Source organism: Triticum aestivum, chromosome 2B (genome assembly GCF_018294505.1).
Source record: "Triticum aestivum cultivar Chinese Spring chromosome 2B, IWGSC CS RefSeq v2.1, whole genome shotgun sequence".
NCBI lineage: Eukaryota > Viridiplantae > Streptophyta > Magnoliopsida > Poales > Poaceae > Triticum > Triticum aestivum.
This window is the reverse complement of record NC_057798.1, coordinates 611,205,288-611,223,311: the sequence shown is the minus strand read 5'-3', so window position 1 is coordinate 611,223,311 and position 18,024 is coordinate 611,205,288. Positions and strand designations below refer to the sequence as shown.

Sequence of the window (18,024 nt, the reverse complement as noted above, 5' to 3'; positions counted from 1 at the left end):
GGTTTTTAGCGGGCCACAATTCGGCCGGCCTGTGTATTTCTTGGGCCCGAATGATTGGGGCCTTCACACATTGAGCCAAGCCCAAACTTACACCGGCCTATATTTTAGTTGGGCCTTTTGTCGACCCAACGCTTAGTTCGGCCCAGGTAGCGTTGGGCCATTAACAGGTTGAATATTGTACTGGCCTGTTACGGCCGAGATGAAACCACGGGCCTTTAGCAGGACAAAATGCATGTTGGGCCTCAATTTTCACTAGTCGTCGACGGGCCTTCAGCGGGCCGAAATGTAGACCGGGCCGTTATGGGCCCAGTTAGCTCACGGGCCGTTACCAGGCCGAAACATATCTCGGGCCTTAGTTGGCCCACTGATATCATGGGCCTTTAAGAGGCTGAAAACTTAGTATAGGCATCAACGGGCCGAATTACGCGACAAGCCTTTAACAGGCCCAAAGTCACATTGGGCTTAACTGTTGCCACCTTTAGCACGGGCCGTTAGTGGGCCCGATGTCCCGTCAGACCATATATGGCCCATGGGCAGCACGGGCCAATCCCAGGCCGAAAGTCACACCGGGCTTAAATGGGCCCATGTCTACATCAGGCCTCTAACAGGCCGAAAGTCACTGGGCTATAGTTGGGCCCGAATATTCGGCAAACAATTAATGGGCCAAATCTGGCTTCGGGCCGCAAATGGGCCCAAATATTGGGCGAACAATTAACGGGCCAGATCTGGCTTCGGGCCGTAAATGGGTCCAAATATTGGGCAAACAATTAACAGGCCAGATCTGGTTTCGGGCTGTAAATGGGCCTTTATTAAGCAGGCCGTTATTGGGCTGGCCCACTAGTACCTGATTAAGTTCTACGGGCCTTTGACTGGGCCGGCCTTTTTAACCTATATGGGCCTCTGTTGGGCCCAGCCACGTGTCAACGTACCGTAGGCATGTCTCCTCCAATGGACGGGCGACATCTGGCCCACTGACGAGCTGACAGATGTTCCCTTCGGTGAATCAGAATTTTACACGTGGAAATTTCCTATTGGTTGGGGCTGTTAACGGGTTATCAGATCCAAAACCCGACCGATAGCTTAACGGTGTTCCGTTATGGTGGATGCCATGTGTCGGTCACCCTTGACGAAAGCACTTCTGTGACGCGCGATTTATCGTCATGGAAGTGGACACTTCCGTGATGATAATTTTGGTAATGTCATGGAACACTTCTATGACAGCACATGTATGACTATCTTGATTCTGTCATAAATTTGTCATGGATGTACATGCATGACAAAAAACGCGACCGACTGTGACAAACATGTATCATCACGGAAGTATATATTTTTTGTAGTGTGGTCGAGTGGTAGTCATGACAGTCTTCGCTGGATGCTTGGCCTTTGTCATCTTTCCAGCTTCACAAGCTCCGCACAAGTGATCCTTGAGGAATTTGACATTCTCAATGCCAATGACATGCTTCTTCTTCGCAAGTGTGTGCAGATTCCTCATGCCATCATGACCAAGTCGTCGATGCCATAGCCAGGCTTCTGAAGCTTTTGCAAGTAAGCACACGGCTGGTTGTGGTCCTGTAGAGAAATCAACAATATACAAGTCTCCCCTCCTAAAGCCTTCGAAGACTTTGGAATGGTCAGCTTCCATGATCACAACACAATGATATCTTCCAAAGACAACAACCATATCAAGATCACAAAGCATTGAGACAGACATAAGGTTGTATCCTAAGGACTCGACAAGCATGACTTTGTCCATGTGTCGATCCTTTGAGATCGCAACCTAACCTAGACCCAATACCTGACTTTTGCCTTTGTCTACGAAGATGATATGCTTCAGATGTGACGGTGATAAAGGAGCATCCATCAATAGATTCTTGTCACCAGTCATGTGATTCGTACATCCACTATCGAGGACCCACTCGTTTGCTTTGGGTTGATCGTCTTGCAGATGAATTAGTGCAACTTACGAACTCATATACTTCATTAGTGAAGAATATGACATCAATATCATCAGATCAATTTCATCAAGCAATAGCACAGATAAATGAGTATGAGGACGTGTGAAATGAACAATCATTTCTTCATGATTAGCCTGCGTCCTTTCAGGCATTTCAGGTCTCCAGCAAATTCTTCAGACGTTTTCAGCACGTCTGGAGACCTGACCCTGCATAAGAGATTAGTTCTTTTTCTTCACCACCCACATCTGAAGGGCTGGCAAAGAATTCATCACTCTGCGAGCACCATATGAGAAAGGTGGCATAGAATCCAGTCCACTTTGTTTCACATAAGAGGGGTTAGGGTAAGCATATGAGTAAGCAGAGAAATTCTTCGAGGACTTATGAACATAATGATTTGAAGAATAATACTCATATTCATAGCCCTTAGCTCTACCCTGCGAAACAGAAGGGTTAGCACGATGATGATCATATGAGGATTTTGATTCTTTTGAGGAATTGGATCCATATGAAGAATTAGGTCCATATGAAGAATTTGATCTGGGGTTCCTATTCTTCACCGGTGGTGTCATGAGGACATTCACCTGAAGACTTTCAAGATGACTTTTGGGAACCCAGATTTTCTTCATAGGGGAACCATTCCTGCAGTTAGTGCCAACATATCTAGCAAACACTTCACCATTCTGATTTTTGAACAGTTTATAGTTGGAGTCAAATGACTCATCAGAAGAATGAGGAGATTCACATGTAAAGCCAAACAAATTGGATGGATCAACTGGAGGTCCCTTTGCAGCAACCCATGATGTTTTGGGATACTGCTCAGGCTTCCAATATGTTCCATCAGCATTGAGTTTCCTCTCAAAGGCAATACCCTCTTCCCTAGGGTTCCTGTTGAGGATCTGCTTTTTAAGCACATCACAAAGAGTCTGATGCCCTTTGAGGCTTTTGTACATGCATGTTGTGTACAATTCCTTTAGCCCTGCATCATCAATGGTACTAGCAATGTCCTCAGATGAGGAATTAGTGATAGCAGAGACAGGTGAAGAATTTGTAACATTTGAAGCATTTGAGCATTCAGGTGAAGAATTAGCAGATTCACGTTCAATGCACTTCAGACATGGAGGAACAAATTCTTCCTGAGTAGCGCTGATTTGTTGAGCAAGTAATGAATCACGCTCCTTCTGAAGATCTTCATAACTCACTCTTAGCTTCTCAAGATCTTGCTTTCTTTGAAGAAATTCATAAGAAAGCTTCTCGTGATCAGATAAGAGTGTGTTATGATGACCTTGGAGGTCGTCAAACTTGGAATGAAGTCTCTGAAGACTATCAGCCAAAGCTTTTGACTGATCCATTTCTTCACCCAACATATCATCGCTCTTATTTAGCATGTATTGAACTTTTTCCAAAGCTCATTGTTGTTTAGTGGCAAGAGAAGCAAGTTTGACATAGCTAGGTCCAAATTCATCACCAGATTCATCATCACTAGACTCGGATAGGTAGCATTCAGTTACCTCAGCACTGTTTGCCATAAGGCAGGAGGTGGAAGATGATGATTCTGGTTCGAATGTCATCGCATTGAGAGATTCCTTGTAATCCTCAAACCAAGGATCATGACGAGTCTGATGACCTTCATAGACCTCAGAGAGACGGTCCCAGATTAGCTTCACGTGATTGAGATGCATGACATTCCTGAACTGATTTCGGGACAGACTGGAGCAGATGACATCCTTTGCTGTGAGGTTAAGTAGAGTGTACTTGCGAATGTCATCAGCCTCCGCCATCTTGCATAGATCGGTAAGACCGATCTCAGTGACGGTCCACAGTTTGCTGTCCATAGCCATGAGTCACTTTTTCATCATGGCCTTCCATCGAGGATACTCATGACCATCAAAGATGGGGCAGGAAACGTTCCTCAATCCTGCAGTCGACATAACTAAAAATCCAGGCGGTTAAACCAAAATCACACAGAACAAGGGAGTACCTTGCTCTGATACCAATTGAAAGTGCGTTATATCGACTAGAGGGGGGTGAATAGGAGATTTTTATGAATTCTTCACTGAGGAATTTGCTGGTGAGGAAATTCCTAAATGAAGAACTACTTACAGCGGAATAAGTGTTCAAAAGTAAACATAGCAGAACACACGCATAGTCATCATGATGAAATGAAGACAAGCACAGAGTACAGAAAGCGTAAACACGGGATAACAGAAGATGAAGACGGACAGACTGAAGAAATTGAACTAAGGAAATTGAGAAAGTCTTCAGTCAAAGTCTTCAAACAGATATGAACAAGCACACAACAACAGAGATGAGGAAATGAAAGAGTTGAGGAAATAGAACCAGTAAGCTCGATGAATTCAATGATTTGGTAGACCAGTTCCAACTGTTGTCTCAGTTGTACATCTGGTTGGAGCGGCTGAGTATTTAAACTCGAGGACACCTAGTCCCGGACACACAGTCCTCACCATATTCTCCTTGAGCTAAAGTCACACAGACCTCGCCCAATCACTCGTGGTAAGTCTTCAGGTGACTTCCGAACCTTCATAAACTCGGTCACTCGGTGATCCACAATTCCTCTTGGATGCTCTAGACCTTGACGCCTAACCGTCTGGAAGAAGCACAGTCTTGAAAGGAAACAAGCGTCAGATCCATGCAGGATCAATCTCTTCAGTGATGCTCAATCACTTTGGGGTTTGTAGGTTTGGGGTTTGGGATTTCCTCACTTGATGATTTTCACTCAAAGTCCTCGGAGGATGGGTTGCTCTCAAATGACAAGTGTCAGTTTCTCTCGGAGCATCCAACCAACTAGTGGTTGTAGGGGGCAGCTATTTATAGCCTAGGGAGCAGCCCAACATGATAAGACATAAATGCCCTTCAATGATATGACCGTTAGGTGGGTAGATATTTCGGGACAGCTGGCGCGTAGCACATCAACGGTCGGAATATTTGACTCTCAAATACCTCAGGGCTATCATGTTCCTCATTTGTAGGCAATTCGCACTGGCGAATTCCTAACTCCTTAGTCAGAACAAATTCCTTAGAGACCAGAAGAACTTCGTCTCTGTCACTGAACAATATGACTGAACTGTGTGAGATTTCCAATGGCTTCACTCGAAAGGATTGGTAGGTGTAGGATTTTGAGTTGAGCATCACATGGAAATTTTTCCTTAGTATTTCCTCGACCCCCTTTAACAGTACAATGTTTCCTATGAATCAAGAAAGAGAAAATGAAATAGTAAAAATAAGAGTCTTCAAGCTTCATGTTCCCCGAATGATTACCAAGTCTTCAAGGTCACACCAATTTCTTCACTTTCCAAGTCTTCAGAAAGTCTTCAGATGAAGAACTTCATTTTTAGGGGTCGACTTTCTCTGTAAATATCAAACTTCTCATAGACTTATAGACCTGTGTACACTCACAAACGCATCAGTCCCTTAACCTATAAGTCTTCAATACACCAAAATCACTAAGGGGCACTAGATGCACTTACACAGAGGTCCTCCCCCTTGTGCTTCCTCCTCCATGGCCTCCCCCCTGGATGGGGAGAGGTTCTCCCTCTGGTCCTTGGCCTTCATGGCGATGATGGACCCTTCGGGATCATCCTCCATGGCCTTCGGTGATGATGGCCCCCTCTGGCAGGGTGCCAGAGAGGGCCTAGACTGAGTTCTCGTGGCTATAGAGGCTTGTTGTGCCAGAACTTCCGATCTAGGTTATTTCCCGAAGGTTTCTGTATTTATAGGAGAGGTTGTCGGTGTCAAAACCGGCGGATCTCGGATAGGGGGTCCCGAACTGTGCGTCTAAGGCTAATGGTAACAGGAGACTGGGGACACGATGTTTACCCAGGTTCGGGCCCTCTCGATGGAGGTAATACCCTACTTACTGCTTGATTGATCTTGATGATATGAGTATTACAAGAGTTGATCTACCACGAGATCAGAGAGGCTAAACCCTAGAAGCTAGCCTATGGTATGATTGTTGATATGTGTCCTACGGACTAAACCCTCCGGGTTATATAGACACCGGAGGGGGCTAAGGTTACACAGAGTCGGTTTACAAAGAAGGAGATCTACATCCGAATCGCCAAGCTTGCCTTCCACGCCAAGGAGAGTCCCATCCAGACACGGGACGAAGTCTTCTATCTTGTATCTTCATAGTCCAATAGTCCGGCCAAAGTATATAGTCCGGTAGTCCGGATACCCCCTTATCCAGGGCCTCCTGGCGGCTGAACCGCACTCCGGCCGCATTGTCATCTCGCCTCCACCTATGCCCATGGTATTTTGAGCGCGTAATTGTGCACGCGTGGTATGAACGCCGCTTGAATGGGGCTGGGGTGGAAGCCGGATTGCTAATCGAGCTCCTGGCGTGCCTGACTGTCCTGTTGCGGGGTACTCCGTACTCGCTTGACGGTGTCCGGATATGTCGTTGCTGGATTGGCTGTTTGTCGAAGGAGGCTGCTTTGTACTTCTGCCGCGAGGGCCGCAGTATGTTCTTCCGTACGGAGGGAGCGGTCTGTATTTCCATTAACTGTTATGACCCCGCGAGGTCCTGGCATCTTGAGCTTGAGATATGCATAGTGCGGTACCGTGTTGAAATGAGCGACCGCGGTTCGTCCAAGTAGTGCGTGATAGCCACTACGGAAAGGGACGATATCGAAGATTAACTCCTCGTTTCGGAAGTTATCCGGAGATCCAAAGACCACTTCCAGTGTTATTGAGCCCGTGCATTGGGCCTCTACCCCTGGAATTACACCTTTGAAGGTGGTTTTGGTGGGTTTGATCCGTGACGGATCGATTCCCATTTTGCACACTGTATCCTGATAAAGCAGGTTCAGGCTGCTGCCACTGTCCATGAGGACTCGCATGAGGTGGAATCTGTCGATGATTGGGTCAAGGACCAATGCGGCTGAGCCGCTGTGACGGATGCTGGTGGGATGGTCCCTACGATCAAAGGTGATCGGGCAGGATGGCCATGGGTTGAATTTCGAGGCGACGGGCTCCATCGCATAGACGTCCCTAAGTGCACGCTTTCGCTCCTGTTTGGGGATGTGGGTGGCATAGATCATGTTCACCATTTTTACCTGGGGGGGGGGGTTCTTCTGCCCTCCAGTGTTCGAATGCTGGGCTCCTTGTCATCGTCGTTATGCAGCCCTTTGTCCTTGTTCTCAGTGTTTATCTTGCCGACCTGTTTGAACCCCCAGCAATCTCTGTTAGTGTGATTGGCTGGTTTATCGGGGGTGCCATGAATCTGGCACGAGCGGTCGAGTATGCGGTCTAGACTGGACGATCCTGAATTGTTTCTTTTGAACGGCTTCTTCCGCTGACCGGATTTGGAGTTGCTGAATCCGGCATTGACTATCGTATCCTCCGCATTGTCGCCATTATTTCGACGCTTGTGTCTGTTGTGTCGTGGCTTTCTGTTACTGTCACGGATATCTGAAGTACTAGGGTTTCCAGGCGCGGTTGTTGCTGTGAGCCAGCCAACTGTCCTCACCCGCGCAAAAGCGGGTCATTAGTGTCGTGAGGGCCGCCATGGTCTTCGGTTTTTCTTGGCCGAGGTGTCGGGCAAGCCACTCGTTGCGGATATTATGCTTAAAGGCCGCCAGGGCCTCAGCGTCCGGACAGTCGACAATTTGGTTCTTTTTAGTGAGAAACTGAGTCCAGAATTTCTTGGCTGACTCTCCGGGTTGTTGGGTAATGTGACTTAAGTCATCAGCATCCGGTGGTCGCACATAGGTGCCCTGGAAGTTATCGAGGAATGCATCCTCAAGATTTTCCCAACTGCCAATGGAGTTTGCTAGCAGGCTATTCAGCCAGTGTCTAGCTGGCCCTTTAAGCTTTAGTGGGAGATACTTGATGGCATGTAGGTCATCACCGCGGGCCATGTGAATTTGGAGAAGAAAATCCTCGATCCACACCGCGGGGTCTGTTTTGCCATCGTATGACTCGATGTTGACGGGTTTAAACACTTCTGGGAATTCATGTTCCATTACTTCGTCAGTGAAGCAGAGGGGGTGTGCGGCGCCTCTGTGTCGGGCTATGTCGCGGTGTATTCCGATTGGGTCTGGTCAGTAATGTCCGGCCTGGCCGGATTTATCAGTATTGTATCTGGCATGACGATCGGTGTCATGAGCTATGGCGTGCCCCCATGATCTGTAGATCGATCTTGGTTGTCCTGCATTGTTTTCCTATATGTCTTGCAGGTCTTGCGTATTCCCCCGGGCCGTGGTGAACTGGCGTGGGGGTGTGGGCTGGTGTCCAACCCGATAGCCTGTTTTATCCCGGCCACGAGGTAGCCGGTCAGCCTCATCTTGTGCTGGAAGTTCAGGCTCTTAGGCCTCTTCTTCTAGCGGTTTATGCTTTGGGTATCCCCTGCTCGGGGGCTCGAGTCGGTATTCCTCGGCCGCCAGGACTTCAGTCCATCTGTCTGCGAGCAGGTCTTGGTCAGCTTGGAGATGCTGCTACTTCTTCTTCAGGCTTCTTGCAGTGACTATAAGCCTGCGCTTGAAGCGCTCCTACTCTATGGGATCCTCTGGTACACCGAATTCATCGTCACCGAGGCTCACCTCGTCTTCGGAGGGAGGCATATAGTTATCATCCTCCAAGTATCCATCCGTCACCTGTTCATCTGGGCTAGCCAGCCCGTATTCCTGTTCAGCTTGCTCGAAGGTGGGTTGATCAGGATCTTATTCCTCTTCGGCACCATCTGGATTTTCTTCTCCAGTGCCGGTATTGTTGTGGAGAGGCTTGGAGCAGCGTCAATGACGCCCGTGTTTTGCTCTCTTCCCCGAGGGGTTATCTTTCGTTGCCTCATCGCCATTGGTTTCTTTGGGAGTATCCACCATGTATATGTCATATGAAGAGGTGGCAGTCTAGTGCCCTATGGGCGGTGGTTCCTGTTCTTCTCCTGCATCATCGTCTATAACGTCGATGTCTTCGGAGTCGAAGTTAAGCACGTCGGTTAAGTCATCGACCGTGGCTATTAAGTGGGTGGTGGGTGGGAAACGAATTTCTTCGTCGCCAGCTTCCCACTCGAGCCGGACATAGTTCGGCCAGGAGTCTCCTGACAGAGAGAGAGACCTTAAAGAATCTAGCACGTCTCCGAAGGGTGAGTGCTGAAAGACATCCGCGGCGGTGAACTCCATGACTGGAGCCCAGTTAGATTCAATGGGCACGGATGCACGCGGCCCGGAACACACGGCCAGAGGTGAGTCCGGGGGTCCGGAGACACAGATCCCTTTAGGAGAGGAGTCTGTGTTCGGCTCCAACGCCAAGGAGTGTGCGGCCTCCGGGGCGGGGTCCATCCACCCGTCCTTGGAAGGCACGGCCCGCTCTGGAGCGAAGTCTGGAGCGGTAGCAGGTGCGATGTTCTGAATACTGTCCGACTACAGATCTAGGTCATGCACGTCGTGATTGTTTGGCGCTCCTCACACAGGCCCGAATCCGCTGAAGATCAAGTCTCCGCGGATGTCGGCGGTGTAGTTTAGGTTTCCAAACCTGACGTGATGGCCGGGGGCGTAGCTATCGATCTGCTCCAGATGGCCAAGCGAATTGGCCCGTAGTGCGAAGCTGCCGAACACGAAGATCTGTCCGGGAAAAAAAGTCTCACCCAGGACAGCGTGGTTGAAGGATGGAGGAGCCATCTAGCCTTGTAGCGACGACACAGAGGAACTCTCAATGAAAGCACCAATGTCGGTGTCAAAACTGGCGGATCTCGGGTAGGGGGTCCTGAACTATGCGTCTAAGGCTAATGGTAACAGGAGACTGGGGACATGATGTTTACCCAGGTTCGGGCCCTCTCGATGGAGGTAATACCCTACTTCCTGCTTAATTGATCTTGATGATATGAGTATTACAAGAGTTGATCTACCACGAGATCAGAGAGGTTAAACCCTAGAAGCTAGCCTATGGTATGATTGTTGATATGTGTCCTACGGACTAAACCCTCCGGTTTATATAGACACCGGAGGGGGCTAGGGTTACATAGAGTCGGTTTACAAAGAAGGAGATCTACATCCGAATCGCCAAGCTTGCCTTCCACGCAAAGGAGAGTCCCATCCGGACATGGGACGAAGTATTCTATCTTGTATCTTCATAGTCCAACAGTCCGGCCAAAGTATATAGTCCGGCAGTCCGGATACCCCCTTATCCAGGACTCCCTCAGAGGTTGGCGTTGATTTCAAGTCAGGGGGGTCTCTGGGCTGTCCACGAGGCAGGGGGGCGCGCCCCAAGGGGGTGGGCGCGCTCCCACCCTCATGGGCAGCCCGGGACTCTTCTGGCCCAACTCTTGCACGTCAATTGGACCCCGTTTGGTATTCCTTTTCTGTAGAACTCAAAAACAAGGAGAAAACAGAAACTGGCACTGGGCTCTAGGTTAATAGGTTAGTCCCAAAAATCATATAAAATAGCATATAAATACATATAAAACATCCTAGATGGATAATATAATAGCATGAATACTTCATAAATTATAGATACATTGGAGACGTATCAGCATCCCCAATCTTAATTCCTGCTCGTCCTCGAGTAGGTAAATGATAAAAGAAATAATTTATGAAGTGTGAATGCTAGCAGGTGCACAAGTTTGATCAATGATAATTTCAATCACCTTTTCTAGCATCATTATATGTCATAGCAGTAGCTCATCTCATAAAAAATTTCATGATCAAGTAACAAGCTATTCACCTATTAAAGTATAGATCATAAACTTTCTTGAAAACTAACAAACAGTGCTCTTAGTCATCAAACAATTGCAACCCATCTTATTTTCAGGAAGGGTCTATGCAAGAGCTTTGATTTAGCAAATCCCACATACTCAACTATCATATAGTCTTTCACAATTGCTAACACTCATGTGATATTTATGGGTTCAAAGTTTTAATCAGACACAAAGAAAGATAGAGGCTTATAGTTTTGCCTCCCAACCTTTTACCTCAAGGGTAATGTCAACAATAATACTTTATGAAAACCTACATCCAAGTGGATATATATATCCGGATCACTCCAACACAAAGTGCTTGCCAAAGGAAAAAGTGTAAAAAGGAAAGGTGATGATCACCATGACTCTTGTATAAGGGTAGAAGATAAAAGTAAAAGATAGGCCCTTCGCAGAGGGAAGTAGAGGTTGTCTTGCGATTTTAAGGTTGGATGCACAAAATCTTAATGCAAAAGAACGTCACTTTATATTGCCTCTTGTGATAGAGACCTTTATTACGCAGTCCATCGCTTTTATTTCTTACCTATCACAAGTTCGTATAAAGCTTATTTTCTTCGCACTAATAGATCATACATATTTAGAGAGCAATTTTTATTGCATGCACCAATGACAACTTACTTGAAGGATCATACTCAATCCATAGGTAGGTATGGTGGACTCTCATGGCAAAACTAGTTTAAGGGATGTTTGGAAGCACAAGTAGTATTTCTACTTGGTGCAAAGAATTTGGCTAGCATGAGAGGGAAATGCAAGCTCAACATGTTGGATGATCCAAGACAATATACTTTATTTCAGATATAAGAAAACATAAGCCATTATGTTGTATTCCTTGTCCAACATCAACCTTTTAGCATGTCATATTTTAATGAGTGCTCACAATTACAAAAGATGTCCAAGATAGTATATTTATATGTGAAATCTCTCTTCCTTCAATATTCTTTCATGAATTGTTCAAGTGACCAATTCTGTGTTTGCTAACTTTCAGTAAGTTTACTACCTATACTTATTACGTGCTCCCCATGGTATAAGCATATGAAACATATATAAATTCAGATTTATGATATTAAATTCATTCAACCATTTACTCATAGGATATACGTGAAGCATGTGAGCAAATGACAAACTACTCCAAAAGATATAAGTGAAGAACACTGAGTAGTAAAATAATTAACTAGCCATGGGAGGATTCTTTTTTATTCAAGATTTCAGATAAATTATTTTATTCAAATAGCAAGTGAAATTGAAAATACGCTCCAAGCAAAACACATATCATGTGACGAATAAAAATATAGCTCCGAGTAAAGTATACCGATAGTTTTGAAGACGAAAGAGGGGATGCCTTCCGGGGCATCCCCAAGCTTAGGCGCTTGAGTCTTCCTTGAATATTACCTTGGGGTGCCTCGGGCATCCCCAAGCTTAGGGTCTTTCCACTTCTTATTCTCCTCATATCGATATCTCACCCAAAGCTTGAAAACTTCAATCACACAAAACTTAACGGAACTTCATGAGATAGGTTAGTATGATAAAGAGCAAACCATTCACTTTGGTACTATCAAAGACATGGTTCATAATTGTTCTCACACAATGCCTACTGTACCATATCATTTCTACAATTTATATTGAGAAATATAAGCCATGGGAACTAGAAAACAAGCAAACTATGCATTGAAAACAGAATCTGTCAGAAACAGAATAGTCTGTAATCATCTGAACAACAACCATACTTCTGCTACTCCAAAAATTATGAAATAAATTGGCGGGCGTGAGGAATTTGTCTATTAATCTTATGCAAAAATAATAAACTCAAAAGCAATCTTCTGTAAAAAAAGTGGCAGCTAATCCCGTGAGCGCAAAGTTTCTGTTTTTTATAGCAAGATCACATTAACTTCCACCCAAGTCTTCCCAAAGTTCTTACTTCGCAAATTATTGAAACAAAATCTATAAAACATGATTAATACAATAGCTTAATCATGTAAACACACAAAGACAGCAAGGGTAGATATTGGGTTGTCTCCCAACAAGCGTTTTTCTTTAATGCCTTTTAGCTAGGCATGATGATTTCAATGATGCTCACATAAAAGAAAAGAATTGAAACATAGAGAGAGCATCATGAAGAATATTACTAGCACATTTAAATCTAACCCACTTCCTATGCCTAGTGATTTTTGGAGCACATAATTTAAGGGAACAAGAATCAACTAGCATAGGAAGGCAAAGCAAGTATAATTTCAAAACTTTAAGCACATAGAGAGGAAACTTGGTATTATTGCAACTCATATAAGCATAAATTACTCCCTCATAATAATTTTCAGTAGCATCATGAATGAATTAAACAATATAACCATCACATAAAAGCATTCTTTTCATGATGTACAAGCATAGAAATTTTTCTACTCTCCACATAAGCAAAACTCTTCTCATTCGGAATAGTGGGATCACTAATTCCTAAAGTTGACACTCTTCCAAACCCACTTTAGATGATAGTATTATTCATACTCCAAAAGATATAAGTGGAGTTCATGGAGTATTCTACAATTAATATAGACTAACCAATATCCAAGCTCAAAATATGTAAGTGAAGCACACGAAGCATTCTATAAAACCATACTCAAAAGATTTAAGTGAAGCACAAAGAGCAATTCTATAAGATCATACTTAAAAGATATAAGTGAAGCACATGAAGTATTCTATAAATCAATGAAGGGCTAACTCATACTATCATGGTTCTTAAAGGAAAATAAATAAAAGGGATAATTAGATTTATGCCCCTAGTTGTGTCCCACTCATCTGTTTTACCCTTAATTCCCAAAAGTCACCGGTTCTGTCCAAGTCACTTTGCTCCTCTTATGCTTTTGCCCTTTGACCGTTTGACTGTCAGTTTGAAAACTTCATAACTAATTCATACTAAATCAGAAAAATACAAATAAGATACCAAAATGTTCAGAAAAACATGACCTATATGTCAGTGTCATTTGCATTCATGAAAAAAGTGTTGGAAAGTGCCCATCTGAGTTTTAGCTCTTATGCTACCACCATGAATAGTAAAATCAAAAAAAGTTCAAAAAAATTCAAAAAAATTGGTGGCAAAGAATGACAAATGTTTTAAGTGCCTGCCAAGTTTCATCAGGGAATAGCATTCGTGGGTGCCGTGGCAAAAAAACAATCAACACTCCAAAATAGAGTATTTTTTGCCACGACTTCCACGAAAGTCGTTCCCTAATGAAACTTGGCAAGCACTTAGAACATTTGTCGTTCTTTGCCACCATATTTTTTTTAATTTTTTTTAATTTTTTTAGAGTTTACTATTCGTGGTGGTATCAAAAGAGCTAAAACTCGGACGTGCACTTTCCAACACTTTTTTCATGAATGCAAATGAGACCGACATATAGGTGATGTTTTTATGAACATTTTGGTATCTTATTTGCATTTTTCTGATTTAGTATGAATTAGTTATGAAGTTTTCAAATTGACAGTCAAACGGTCAAAGGGCAAAAGCATAAGAGGAGCAAAGTGACTTGGACAGAACCGGTGACTTTTGAGAATTAGGGGTAAAACAGACGAGTGGGACACAACTAGGGGCATAAATCTAATTATCCCAAAACAAAAACACAAAGGACACAAATCATGTGAACAAAACAAAAACCGGGGGTATACTTATATTTGTTGAAGAAGAAAGATGGGATGCCAACCGGGGCATCCCCAAGATTAGATGCTTGAGTATCCTTTGAAATATTTACTTGGGGTGCCTTGGTCATCCCCAAGCTTGAACTCTTGCCTCTCTTTATTCTTCTCGTATTGATAGCTCCTCGATCTTCGAACACTTCATCCACACAAAACTTTAACAGAAACTTTGTGAGATCCGTTAGTGTAATAAAGCAAACTACCACTTTAAGGTACTGTAATGAACTCATTATTTATTTATATTGGTGTTAAACCTACTGTATTCCAACTTATCTATGGTTCATACCCCCCAGATACTAGCCATAGATTCATCAAAATAAGCAAACAACACGCGAAAAACAGAATCTGTCAAAAATAGGACAGTCTGTAGTAATCTGGAAGTTTACTAAACTTCTGTAACTCCAAACATTATGAAATAAATATGAAAATTTGACCAATTTGTACAAAAGTAATTTGCGAAAAGTTTCAGACCCATTTGACCTTCCAGTAAAAAATGTAAAATCATGCGCTACAGCCAAAGTTTCTGTTTTCGTTCTGCACATAGTAAACAAGCAATCTAATTATCCTAAAACCAAAGCTTGGCACATTATTTTTATAATACAATGGATATATACAAGGGGATAATTATTTACAAAGAAACTTCCATGAAAAAATTCTACATTGTTTCCGTGAGCATGAACACAAGTGCTCAAGGTCGACCCTCGCTTCTTCAATGCATAACTTTCCAATCACTTCTCTTTTTGAAAAACTTTTTTAGGCATGAGAGGCAAGTAATTTTTTTGTATTTTCATTCTTTAATTTTTTTGTATGTTTCACCCACAACTAAATAGAAAAAAGGGAAAACAAAATCTACTTAGTGAAGAAAGCAAACAAGCGCACACGAGAATATCAACCCCACGCTATTGCTCCCCGGCAATGGCGCCAGAAAAGAGCTTGATAATCCCCAAGTGAAGGGAATCATCGTAGCAATTTCCAATGGTGGAAGTGATAAGTATGGAGTGTCGAACCCACAATGAGCTAAAGGTAAAATCAATATTCTCTCAAGTCCTATCTGCCACTGATACGACTCTAGGTACACCGAACGTTTGCTTCCAACTAGATACGAGAAATAAAACTAGTTGTGGGTACGAAGAGGATAACTTTGCATGATATCTGAGAGATAAAATATAAAAGTAGGTGCTGTTATCATAAAATTAGAATATATTACTAAATATTATAAATAGCGAGTGTGGAATAATTATGGATGGGTGTGCGGAATTATCCTAGGGCAATTGTTAACAAGACCGGTAGTCGTCATTGCAATTTCATATGAGGGAGAGGCATAAGCTAACATACTTTCTCTTCTTGGATCATATGCACTTATAATTGGAACTCTAGCAAGCATCCGCAACTACTAAATATCATTAAGAGAAAACCCAACCATAGCATTAAAGCATCAAGTCCCCTTTATTCCCATACACCATGTCCCACTTATCCGTGTTGTGTTTCAATCACTCATGCAACGCAGACAATAAGTAAACCATGGACATATTGCAACACCCTACAACGGGAATCCCTCACGCTTGCGCGACATGGAGGGCACCATAGGACAGCACCAAAGTAAAACATGCAACTCGTACCAATCTAGATCATCAATCAACCCAAAGACAAAAGATATATGCTCAAAACATCATAGGATGGCAACACATCATTGGATCATAATATGTGGCATAAAGCACCACGTTCAAGTAGGGATTACAACGGGGTGCGGGAGAGTGGACCGTGTAAAAGAGATGAGGATGGTGATGATGATGGTGATGTTGATGAAGACGATCACCGCGGCGATGATTCCCCTCCCGATGGCACTCTGGCGCCACCGAGAGAGAGGAGGAGAGGTCCTCCCCCTTGTGCTTCCTCCTCCATGGACTCCCCCTGGATGGGGAAAGGTTCTTCCTCTGGTCCTTGGCCCTCATGGCGATAATGGCCCCTCCGAGATTCTCCGCCATGGCCTTCGGTTATGATGGCCCCCTCCGGCAGGGTGCCAGAGAGGGCCTAGATTGACTTCTCGTGGCTACAGAGGCTTGCTGCGGCGGAACTTTTGATCTAGGTTATTTCCCGAAGGTTTCTGTATTTATAGGAGAGGTTGGCGTTGATTTCAAGTCAGGGGGGTCTCCGGGCTGTCCACGAGGCAGGGGGCGCGCCCCAGGGGGGTGGGCGCGCCCCCACCCTCATGGGCAGCCCGGGACTCTTCTGACCCAACTCTTGCACTCCATGGGCTTCTTTTGGTCCATAAAAATTCATCAAAAATTGGCACGTCAATTGGACCCCGTTTGGTATTCCTTTTCTGTAAAACTCAAAAACAAGGAGAAAACAGAAACTAGCACTGGGCTCTAGGTTAAAAGGTTAGTCCCAAAAATCATATAAAAGAGCATATAAAACATCCTAGATGGATAATATAATAGCATGAATACTTCATAAATTATAGATACATTGGGGACGTATCACCATGCGCCCTGCTCACAGAAGCGCGCGTTGAAGCACGCCTCCACATGGTGCCCGAACCCCTCCCTCATGACGCTGGTCAGGTGAGAGGCCCTCTAGAGGAGAGCCCCCAAGCCCAGCCTGAGAGGGGCATCAGACACGCCTTCCTAGTCGAGAGGGAAGGGCGCCCCAGCAGTGGGCGCGGGGCTTGAGGCACGATCATCGGACGCCCCAGCCTCCTGAGGGCCCCTAAGGAGGAGCTTCTTCTTCTTCTTGGGAACGACCTCAGGAGGGTGGATGGCACCCTCGCAATCTGAGTTCTCGACCGCTGCGACCTGATAGGCACGCTCGTAGGAGTACACCGCATCCTTCTCATCACAGGTGATCGTGATGATGTCGCAGCTTCCTGGCATCTTGAGGACGTTGTAGCCATGGTGAGTCACCGCCATGAACTTGGCAAGGGCTGGATACCCGAGGATGGTGTTGTACAGAAGATGAATGTGAGCAACATCGAAGTCGATGAGCTTGGTGCGGTAGTTGTCGCACTTGCCGAAGGTGACAGGGAGGCGAATCTGCCCCAGCGGGACGGTGGAGCCGTCTGTCACCCCTGAGAAAGGCTTGGTGGGAAGGAGCTGATCGTAGGGCACCTGGAACCTATCGAACGTCTCAGCAGAGAGGACATTCAGCCCCGCACCACCGTCAATAAGTGTCTTGGTAACAAGGACATTGTTGTTGGTCGGTGAGCAGAGCATCGGGAGCGCGCCAGCTGTGGCTGCACACTTGAGCTAATCTGTAGAGTCGAAGGTGATGGAGTACTTGGACCACCTGAGGGGACGCGACGCCTCGAGATTGGGGAGGGCCGTGTTCACCTCACGAGCAAACTGCTTGAAGATGCGATGGGAGGCGGGGGCCTGGGCACCACCTAGGATGCAGGCGGTACGAGGCTCTTGGAAGCCCCCGCCCCCATCATCCTGGCGGTGGTCGTGGTTCCTCCTTGGTGGTGGTGGCAGCGGAGGGAGGCCGGCGTTGCCCTGAGGACGGTCCTCACGAGGCTGGTCCCTCCAGGGGCCGTCGCGAGGCTGTCCCTGCAAGCGGTCCTCACGAGCCTGATCACGCTTGTCCTGACGGGGGTCACGGGTGTCCCAGCGGCCTCCACCACGGCCTCGTTCGCGGCCGTAGCAACGGTCATTGCACTCAGGGCAGCGGCCAAGGCGCCCGTCT

The 18,024-nt window shown here is 45.4% G+C and overlaps 1 protein-coding gene across 1 annotated transcript in view; it reads right to left on the bottom strand.

The window, feature by feature from the left end:
- The window catches only part of LOC123039326 (uncharacterized), a 200,366-nt gene extending 183,471 nt beyond the window's left edge, over positions 1–16,895 (bottom strand). Inside the window, exon 1 of the mRNA XM_044462536.1 lies at positions 16,828–16,895. Within this exon, the coding sequence (XP_044318471.1) occupies positions 16,828–16,895 (68 nt within the window). The remainder of the gene's footprint in view (positions 1–16,827) is intronic.
- Between the last annotated feature and the right edge of the window lie 1,129 nt (positions 16,896–18,024).